The sequence below is a fragment of the Cyprinus carpio genome, chromosome B2, assembly GCF_018340385.1.
Source record: "Cyprinus carpio isolate SPL01 chromosome B2, ASM1834038v1, whole genome shotgun sequence".
In the NCBI taxonomy this organism is placed as follows: Eukaryota; Metazoa; Chordata; class Actinopteri; order Cypriniformes; family Cyprinidae; genus Cyprinus; species Cyprinus carpio.
Window position 1 is genome coordinate 22,195,544 of NC_056598.1, and position 11,101 is coordinate 22,206,644.

Sequence of the window (11,101 nt, forward strand, 5' to 3'; positions counted from 1 at the left end):
AAAGAAATTAAGAAATGTTGCTACGGCAACTGATTCAAATGAATAAGTTTATTTTTAAAAAATATTTTATTTCAGTTAAAGTTATTAATTCCAAGGAACAAAAGTGTTTTTAGTATAATAACCATAATAACCCTGGCTCTTGAACATACAATAATTGATGTTTTATCCTAAAAGAGATGCTGCCTGAACCATCATCTTTCTAAAACTCATTTCTTGAACGCAGTGCATTATACCATATATATGATTTATTGTATTTTGTTTGGATGAAAGAAAGATAAACAATGGATAACTGTGGTTTCACACACACAGTGAGGTTGAGAATTATGAATCGGACATTGTAAATATGTGAGATGGTAAAGTCACATTCACTGTCAATATAATGATACAATAGTGCTCTAGGAATATCCTGAGACTGAGAGGAAAAGATAAACCAACAAAAACAATGACGGGAAAGGCTTTGATAACAGTAAGGCAATTGGAGCTCAACTGACCTCACAGCTCATGTTGTTCATTCCCAGAAAGTATCTGAATAATCACCTATGGAGGATATCACTAATTCAAGTTCAACTCACTCAGTGCACAAAGGATCTTATCCAATGATAGTGTACATTAGTTTGACGGTTTAATCTTGTGTAGTAATGACAGCACATGAAACTACACTTTGTTCCAGACAATTCAAACCAAGATAACACTTCATAAAAATCTGTTGTATCAAATCTTTGCTGGGACAGCGTTTAGTCCATAACAGAGAGGTTGACAGGCCGCTGCCTATTTCCAACGATCTCCATCTTTATGGGAAAGACAGTCGTGGAGATTCTGGAGACTTGTAGGTCTGTCACAAAGGGCTGAATGATGGCTGACAGGCTGCGCTAGGAAAGGAGTCAATTTGTACTGTGTCCTGATGCATTGCACCCTGATTTGAGTAAGCCACACGGAGCCGCATCTTAAGGCTGACCTGTAGGGGGTGGTATAAAAGCATAGTCAAGCTTGTGCACAAATAGTGCTTATTAGTTTAGTAAGAAAGACAGCTGCACAAATCTAAAGCAGGGTAGACTTGCCTTGTTAGGGTTGTTAAGTAAAACAGTCTGTGTGACTTGACCAAGGCCATGTGCTGGAATCACATTACCACTCGGAGCCTTCATTTGCAGCTGAACACTCTAAAGAGCGACATATTGTTTTTAAGAGATGACAGCATCCAAATGCATCCGAATTATATCATTTCTTTCTCAAGTTAAATGTGTAAGTAGATTTTTTTTAAATGTATTTATTTTGTGAGAAATTAAAATAGAAATAGTAAAGCTTGCTTTACACAAAACATTAAGCATTTTTACAGGGTGTTTGTATGTTAAAGGCAATTGAAAGCAAATTAAAAACAATTAATAATCAAATAAAAGACAATTTTTCCAAAGTAAGGATAATAAAAATCATCTTAAGTCATGAAAATTGTGGGTTTTTAACAGAAAGAAAAAAACAATAACAGGTACTTCATTTTAATACATGCCATAAATTATAAAATTAAAGGTATTTAAAACGTATTTATTATGATATTTAATGTACTTGTGGTGGAGAACCAAATAGCAATTAATCTACACAGAACGGAACCAAAACTCTTAAGTACAGAATATAAACTACAGAAATCATTTGGATTCAGAGTGCAGCATGAAGCAAAAAAAAAAGGGGTTCAGGGAAGAAATAATATTCGTAAACAGTGTGAATGCTGTAACCTGTTAATATGGCTGCTGAAATGAATATCTGCTGTTTGTGTGTGCAAAAACAGAGCCAAGTTTAAAAATGGAGTGGTTACAGACCTTTGGTACTGCTGCTTGAAGAGTGAAGTTGGTGATGTCATTCTGAGTAGAGTTAGAGGCAATAAGGGTGACCGTGACCTCGGTTTCTGTTTGTTTGTCACATTGGATCTTCAGGCTCAATCCGTTCTTCTCATAGACTGACACAGTGGGAACTACATGCACATACACACAGCAATGTTTCTGCATTTCTGCTTAATATTTTTGTGGAAACCATGATACATTTTTTCGAGGATTCTTAATAAACAGCATTTATTTGAAATAGAAATGTTTTGTACCACTGTAAATGTCTTCTTTAGTGCCATTTTTATCAATTTAATGCATTCTTGCTGTTTTTTTTTTTTTTTAATCGTTATGATTCCAAACATGTATATTTTTCTATACAAGCTAAACTTCTCACCTGGTGTTATCTCCAGTCCTCCCAGCAGGTCGAGAAGATCTGCACTAGAGGTAGTTGTTGGAGTGCTGGTTGGGGCAGGGCTGAGCTGAAGAGGTGTGTCTGTCCCACCCAAGAGATCCAGAAGGTCACACACCTAACAGAAGTTTAAATACACACACAAAAAAATTTTAACTATTGTTTAGCAGTTCTGTGTCTAAATACAATATCCTGTAATAATTACCTGGCTTGCTGGTTCTGAGAGCAAACCTGCTTCAACTGGTTTGGGTTTGGATGTGTCGGGCTCTTTAATCTCTCCTGATGTGTCTCCATTAGTGTGGCCAGGTGAGTTCTTGTCCATCACAGGCATTCTCTCTAATACCGCAGCTCTGAGAGGAAGACAATGAAGAGCAGCACCCATCACGTTTTTTAATAAACAATAATACGCTATGAAAACACACAGCGGTACCTCATGTGGTCATATTTCTTGAAGAGTGCATTATATTCAACCGCTCTCTGCTGAAGTTCCAGGTCAATGCAGCTGCCGTAAATACTGACAATACTTCTGATTCGGCTGATTGAGAGAAAAACATAAAGATGAAAAAGATGTAAGACCAAACAGACTATAGAATCCATACACAAATAACGTAGTACACACAACTAACAAAGTACAAATAATGTATGTTTGCATGAGTGATTTCTTCCTAGGGATGTATTCGATAACGTAACGTTTTCAGCCCATACAATTTTTTTTTTTTTTATAGCTACACACCAGGGCTGCATTTATTTGATCAAAAATACAGTCACAATATTATAAGATATTATTACGACTTAAAATAAATGTTTTCTATTTTAATATATTTTAAAATCTTATTTATTCTTGTAACAGCAAAGCAACATTTTCAGATTCTTCAATGAATAGCATCTATTTAAAATCATTTTTTGTAACAATGTAAAAGTCCTTACTGTCACTTTTGATCAACTGAATGCTAGTTAATCTGAAAAAAAAAAACACTAATACGTGAACACCATTAAATGTAATCTTGATCAGATCTCAAAATGAGATGTTATAATGTTGTGATTCCTAAACTTATTTGTAGCACTAGTTTTAAGCATTTTATTTGTAATATATTAAGACAAAATACAGTAAAATTTGTAAAGAATTATCGGCCAGAATGATAATATCAGTGCATCCATCATTTTTAAATTCCCATTACATCTCATATTGAATTCATAGTGCATTCTTGCCAGTGTTTCACAAAAGCATGTCTCACTCGACATTGTCTGTGATACGAGTGCTCAGCTTCATGGTAGCAGTGAGCGCGAAGCCTCTGGTTGCCGGCGATGACATGTGAGACTGTAGAACTGTTTCCAAGGCATCCAGGATGTCATCCTCAGTAACCTAGCGACAGAAAAGGCCCACAACTCAATTTAGTTTCCCCTTACAAAACAAATACTGTGGTGGTACAGGAGTGGCATCAGATATTAGTACCAAAGTAATTTCATACTATAGACTAAGAAGTGCAAAACCACATATTTTTAAATCTGACTGGTTAATTTCAAGGAAAAATTATTATAATTAAATTTGTGAGACAACTTCTCAGATGGGGTTTATCTTGCTGACAAACTAATAGTTACTATTAAATTTTACATGCAGAAGTAAAGCATGCAACCCGTAGCCCTACCACAGTAACTAGCATATTCCTGTACATTGGTATTTATTTACATGATACTCAACATAATAAATAATAAATATAATAAATCAAATTATCTGCCAGATTCATACTGATTTTCTACTGACACTGATTGGTGCTCCACAAATGCTTTCTATTTACTTTTCTATATAATCTTCATTTCCATTTACCTGCACAGGCTCAATCTCCTCACACTCGCCCTTCAGCAGCAGGTCTCCATATTCTCCTATACACCAGCACGCAACTTGGACCAAGGATTGCTATGAAGATAAACTGTCTATTACACACAAGCACTTACAAAGGGCACATATAAATCAAAATGCTTGAAAAAAGACACTTTTCAAACGGGACATATTCTTGCATTGAAAATAGTGAAATTCAACATCCTAAAAATGCTGTATTCATGGCCAATATATGCTCAATGGTCAAAATGCATGGAACATTCACGTTTCAAGATTCAAGATGCATCTTGTGTAACAGGCCACATACACATCTAATATAGTTTAAAGCAAAGAAACATTTCCTTACCTGTGCAATATCTTTTATAAGTGCTCTATAGAGTTTGTGAACAGTGTAACAGTGGAGCTCAGATGCAGTAGTGATGAGTTGGATTAGGTTGGGCACAGTCTCATCTCTTACATCGCCCCCTGCCTGAGAGAGGTGTACATCCCTTCAATTTAAATGATTGATTGTTGCTCAAACTCATTTTTATAGAGCCCTGAACATGACTCCCACAACTTATTAATTTGTTACCTTGTTTTAATTAAATCATGGACACATTGTACTAATTTGTTCCCTTGTTTTGGTAAATCATGTATTAATTAGTTTCTCTTGAATTAGTAAAATGTGGCCATAATTTAATAAAACAAGGGAACTAATTAATAAGTCATGGGAACAAATTAGTGGTAACTATTTCCTAATTTGTGGCTATGACGAATATATTTTCGCCTGCATGTCATGTGCGGGGCTACGTACATTTTCTGAGAAACATGAAAGTGAGTTTCAGGAGATTTTACCAAACAATACTATGGCTTTAGAAGACATTAAATAATGCACACCAATCGTATGTACCACTTTTATAATGCTTTTTTTGCATCTTGGCATTTAAAAGTTACCATTTACTTTCATTGTACAGAGATATTAGTTAAAATTGTGCCTAAGATGTCCAATCTTGTGTCACCAAAGAAATCAAATAATACAGCGCTGAAATGAATGACTAAATTACGACAGTTATTATAACATTTTTGGATGAAGGAGTTATGTAACTGGTTTAGTTGTGTAGCAGTGGCTATTTACCGTGGTGAGTACATGCAGGATGGTATCAATGTGCCAGCGCTTAGAAGGGGAATACCTGACCAAGACACAAAGACAAGTTCCATTCATTGCCTGTGACTTGCCACATATACCAAAATAGATAAGTTAACACAGAACACAAAAGCAATACATCGGGATTACTACTTTATGTGTTTTAGAATGGGCAGACTAGTGATTAGTGAGCTGAACGTTACTACTTGAGCTCATAAATTTTAATTAGCTTACACTGAGACTGCTATTTAATCAAATGATGGAAATGTGCATTAAGAATCAGCATGCCTTACAGAAACCAACTCACTGGACACTCTCCTATACGACAGCAAATGTTTGAGAGGTGCTTGCTCAGATGTGAGTGTTCAATAGGACAGAAACACTGAAAAAAGGCCTGAGCCACAGGCATGTAGACATATAATGAATGAAACTAACAGGTAGATATGAAGTACAAAGGACTGATGATACCTTTCAGCAGCGTTGAAGATCCCAGAAGCGGTTTGAGATCGAAGCTCTGGGGGACAGACTGAAAGAAAAATGAGGAGCTCTTTCATCATTGAGCGAATGTTCACGGCAGACACAAGGGCAAGTGACAGTTCCAGTGCACGACTGCAAATGAAAAAGAGCAGAATGAATAACTGTTATTACACGACCATTTGTACGTCTGTAATTTCTATGCATCTTCACTTTTTAGAACTTTTTAGAACTTTAGTACCGTTTCACTGAGGTGTCTTGATCTTTCAGACAGTCCACAATGGTGCCTCTGTGCCGCTGCACTGCATTGTGGTCTGTCTGTACAATCTTCTGGAGAGATGTCATTGAAATGTAGCTGTAATGGATGAGAGGAGACAGAAATAGAGAGTGTACTGTAGTGAGGGTTGTGAAAATGAATTTACAATTTATATTTTCTAAATTTACATTATACTTACATTATTATACTTACATTATATCAGAAATATAAAAAACATGTATTTTTTTATCTAAAGCAACTGCAGTCCACATATGTCTGTTAACTACTGACACCCAAATTTGATTTTAATCATTACATAAAAATTCTGAAACAGATCTGTACTTATTCCAAAAGGACACTGATTAAAATTGAAGATGCACTACTGTTCAAAAATCTGCTGTCAATGAGAGTTTTTAATGTTTCTGAAATAAATCTATTACCTCACCAAATAATTCATGCATTCATTTGATCTAAATGAAATAAAAACAGTCCTATTGTGAAATATAATTACAATTTCAAATAATTGTTTTCTATTTTAAAATGTAGTTTATATTTCTGTGAATGCAAAGCTAAATTTTCAACTTTACTGTCTACAAATGTTTTTACTCTATATTTTGATCAATTTTAATTCATCCTTGTTGAAAAGTAATCGAGTAATTTCTTTAAAAAAAATAAATAAAAAATTCTAACCCTTTACTCTGCATAACATGTTTAAAACATTCCGATAACCCAACTCAAATATGACAAGAAAGTACAATCGGTTCACAGCAGTAATGAACCAAAATATGTATGAGGTGTTAAATTATAAAATAAATTTGTTAGTTCTACTTTAATTAAGATTTAACATTTTAATTCATTTAAATATTAAAGCATTAAAATAAAGAGGAAACTTACCGAATATTCCTGTCATTATTAAGTAGAAATCTGCCCAGAATATTTACAGCTAGCACCAAAAGACATAAATTAAATGCATTTAAAGACCCAAAATAAACTACAGATACCCCAGTCCATGCTCCCATTTAAATCAAACCCCAATCAACATAAAATTATAGTAAACTGTATATGAAATTGTGACCAACCCTAAGCCCGCTCTCTGAGTTGATGTCCATGATAGTTAGGACTGTTTCATATAGCACAGCACTGCCTGCAGTCTTACTGCTGTCTGTATTTGTAGCCACCTGTGCATCAGAATCACCGAGATCAAGCATTCTAAACTCTGCTTTAATTATACATAACTACATTACACAGGGTGTGTTTGTTCTGCTGTACCTGTGCTAACAAGTCATTCATGGCATCACTAGCGGTGTCATTATTGTGACCCAGGATTCTTAGCAATCTAAGAATGCGAACCTGAGGGATAGAAAGAGACCAATAAAATCATAATATTCATAGAGTTTACTAAAAAAATGTAGAAATGATGTTGAAGCCTAATCAAGAGTGATATTGAGTTGGACCTGTAGAAAAGGGTCGCTGATTCCAGCTACATTGTGCTCAGGAGAATAACTGGATGTCACAAGACCTTTCATAATCTGAACCAGTTCAGGAACAGCCTAATAATATGGGAAGAAAAAAGTCTGTATATCTGAGTAGTTAAAGTAAAGGTTTTAGAGAAAATTCACTTGAATTACCTTGCGGAACTGAACAAGGGTGTCAGGATTACGCTCACACAATTCAGTGATAAGAACTACAGCCCCATGCAAAACCCCTGTGGAAACAGTCAGGCAATTATTAAAAAAAATATTAAATAAACCTAGCATAGTACAAACTTTTTATGTTTATGCATAGGTTGCAAAAATAAACACTAACCATGGTTCTTCTCAGAGAGCAGAGTCCTTGCTGAAGGAGTAAACAGCTCTGCAAGCTCTGGGACCTTTCTTATTATGTGAACGGCACACAGCGTGGCCTAAAGCAATAATCATTATCAACAGCACACGGATACAAAAACATGATTTAGCAGGATTGTGCTGAACTAACATGACTTCAACTGTAAGTTTATTGACATAAAATGTCATGAACTGACCTTTTTCTTGATATAAGAATGAGAGGCCCTGAGGAGCCGTTCGATCTCTGGTGCCAGGTCTCGACACATCTCAGCGGAACCCATGCAGGCCAGAGTGCACAGAGCCAGAGACTGAACATACTGACTGCTGTGGGAAAGGTCACTACGACAGAGATGAAATGGCCAGTCAGAATAATGATTCAAAACTCGAATTACATTAAATACAAGAACATAAAAAATTAGCAAATAAATAAAAGAAAATGTGTATATATAACACTAAAGCAAATATATTTAAAAAGAAATTTGTTCACATTTGCTGAAATCTTATTCAGACTTGGGCCATCTAGATATAGATGAGTTTGCTTCTTCATCGGAACAGATTTAGAGAAATTTTGCATTACATTACTCAGAATGAGAGAGAAAGCGGTTTCTAAGTTAAAAACATCACAATAATGATTTTTTTTTATTGCAAACACACATCTTTTTGCTTCACAAGACATTATTGATGGACTGGAGTCACGTGGAATACTTGTAGATTATTGTGATGCTTTTATCAGCTGTTTGAACTCTCATTCTGACGGCACCCATTCACTGAAGAGGATCCACTGGAGAGCAAGTGATGTAATGCTAAATTTATTCAAATCGGTTTTAATAAAGAAACAAACTCATCTATATCTTGGATGGCCTGAGGGTGAGTAAATTTTAATTTTTGGGCAACCTATTCTTTTCAACAAAAAATATTAATAAATTACAAAAAGTGTTCTGCTTAAAAATATGTAAAGTATTTACTTCTTGATTGAGTTGGTAATCAGTAAACTAGCATCCTGCTTCTCATCTAGGAGCATCATGGCTCCCAGGTAACCAATCCGCTTCTCGCTGTACCTGGGGCTGGCAATCAGACGTACACACTCCATCTGTGGGAGACAATACTAAAGTTATCACCATATAAAGATATATAACAGGTGCAAAAATGAACAAAAAACAGAATGTAAAGTACAGGGGGAGAAGGATACACAGACAAGACATAAATGAGGTGATGTGATGTATCCATAATCAAAGATGTAAAACCTCTTTATCCATCAGTGCAATTACACACACATGTGGACAGTCACCTGGCCGAAGTGTGCAGGGTAGCCCAGCATGTGCACGTAGAGTAGCTTTGCCAGGCTGTGTGAACGCTCCCCGTTGTCACCCTGGCGAAACTGTGATCGGATATCCGCACACTCTCTTTGGATGATGCCCCTCTCCTCACCTTGTGTCCGGGCACTTCGGATGACCCGGATCATTTCCTGTAAGCGCACTGAGGGAGTCATGACTGTATCTGTAATCAGAAAGATTGAGAGAGACATTTCATAGAAATTGAAAGAGGAACCAGCACTAACCAAGGACTGGCAGTTTCTTGGTTCTTTATTCAATTGCACATCTGAACATAAACTTGACTTCAATGATTTCTTTTTATATTAACTGCAACTCTGTGGATCTTATCTGGGTTCACTTTTAATAAACAAAGACCTATTTGTAAACCAAAAATAGGTTACTGGCATTACTCCAGTCTTCAATTTCATATGATTCTTCAGAAATCATTTCTTATTATTATCAATGTTGAAAACAATTGTGCTGCCAAATATTTTTGTAAATACCTTAATACATGTTTTCTTTTATGAATACAAAGTATATAAAAAAAAAGAACAAAGAGATTTGATTTTTTTTTTTTTTGTAACATTATGTCTTTAATGCCACTTTTGATAAATTAGACACATCCTTACTGGTTAAAGGATTTATTTGTAATCATTTTTAATGTACATATGGCACATCTTTTGGAGCATGGCAGCCTGTGGTCATTATATACTCGCATTGTATGAACAAAAGTGCAATGTTCAAGAAATCAGTCATTTTTGTCTGCACTTTTACTTACTGATCTAAGTGCTAAGTAGTTTATAGATAATTTGAGCCTGTCACTTTACTTCCCCTTTGGCGCAGGTGAGGAACATACACCTGCCTTCACTTCATATCTTCCCATGCTGACTATATTCATGCGCGCATGCGCACCGCGGCCTTCAGTCTCTGTGACGTTCGTTCCTATCAAAACGCATTCCACATCTCATTATCGTTTTGACATCTAATACAGCATTCATCATATATTATTTACAGAGCAGTCCATGTGTTCATGTATAGACAGTTCCCTCGATCCACCATCTTCAAACGCTAACGCTATGTGTGCAGCAAAAATACATGCATTATAATGTTGATAAAATGTCGACAGTCAAGAGATAAGGAAAGACATGATGCATCTGAAAACTGCAATAAATTAGCGCTGCTCGTCGTTTGCAAAAGATGTAACCATTTCTTGCTTTGTGGTACACTGCATCTGTTTGCGATTAAATTGAGTATTATGATACTTTTTTGGGGGGGGCAAAAGTCAAGTTTGTACAGGTTCTGAGTGTTGTCAGCCTGTGTTTCTGTGCGCTGACGCTCCAGCATCTGATCCCAGGCTCATCATCTTACCTTTGGCAGCGCAGTAATCTCAAACACCGAAGCCTGACGGCTGCTCATCCGCACCGCTCTTCCTCTTCTGTTTAACCCTGCGATGTAACCGTTGGTAACCAGGCGAGGTCTTTTACTGTACGAGTAACTTTACGCTGTAAGAGCATTTACAAATGTGTCCATAGTACAGCGCAACTTCCGCCATCCGGGTGTGCCATTCATTCTCGTCCAGCTACTCTGGAACTGGAAAAATACTTGTGTGCAGTGTGTATTTAAAGGACCCATACAGTATTTACTGATTTCTCGTATATTTTTAAGGTAAATTATACAATGAATGTTACATAGTATGGCAAGCCGCCTGTACATTTATTCCATAAAACAACTATATATAATTTATGTTATTGCTATTTAGTAAATAATTAAATCGTGACTATAGTCCTACTTTCTTTTCAACGCCAGTAAGAATTCGAACCTATTCATGAGATTGTATACTACTATTCCATTATTCTATTCCATTAAATCTATCTATCTTAGTCACTAAATACTGTGGGCTTTTTTTGGGTAATTTCTATCTTAAATTTTACTAGTAGCCCACACTACCATTTAATTTTGTAATCAGTAAAATTTTTAGTCTTTTGCTCATCAAGGCTCTTTTTGATTGCATCAAAAAATGTAATATAAAATAATATTGTTAATGTTCGTTTAAAA

The 11,101-nt window shown here is 35.7% G+C and overlaps 1 protein-coding gene across 1 annotated transcript; it reads right to left on the minus strand.

Moving 5' to 3' along the window:
* Positions 1-58: 58 nt before the first annotated feature.
* LOC109108099 (AP-1 complex subunit gamma-1-like) lies at positions 59-10,648 on the minus strand. Its single transcript, XM_042718692.1, is given in 23 exon segments — positions 59-722; positions 725-955; positions 1,059-1,157; positions 1,809-1,960; positions 2,206-2,338; positions 2,426-2,570; positions 2,651-2,755; positions 3,456-3,583; positions 4,046-4,135; positions 4,404-4,526; positions 5,172-5,226; positions 5,649-5,789; positions 5,896-6,009; positions 6,805-6,860; positions 6,990-7,088; positions 7,180-7,260; positions 7,365-7,460; positions 7,539-7,615; positions 7,717-7,813; positions 7,931-8,072; positions 8,699-8,823; positions 9,022-9,230; positions 10,415-10,648. Coding segments are annotated over 22 exon segments (2,640 nt in total). The 5' UTR covers positions 9,223-9,230; positions 10,415-10,648; the 3' UTR covers positions 59-572.
* Positions 10,649-11,101: the final 453 nt, after the last annotated feature.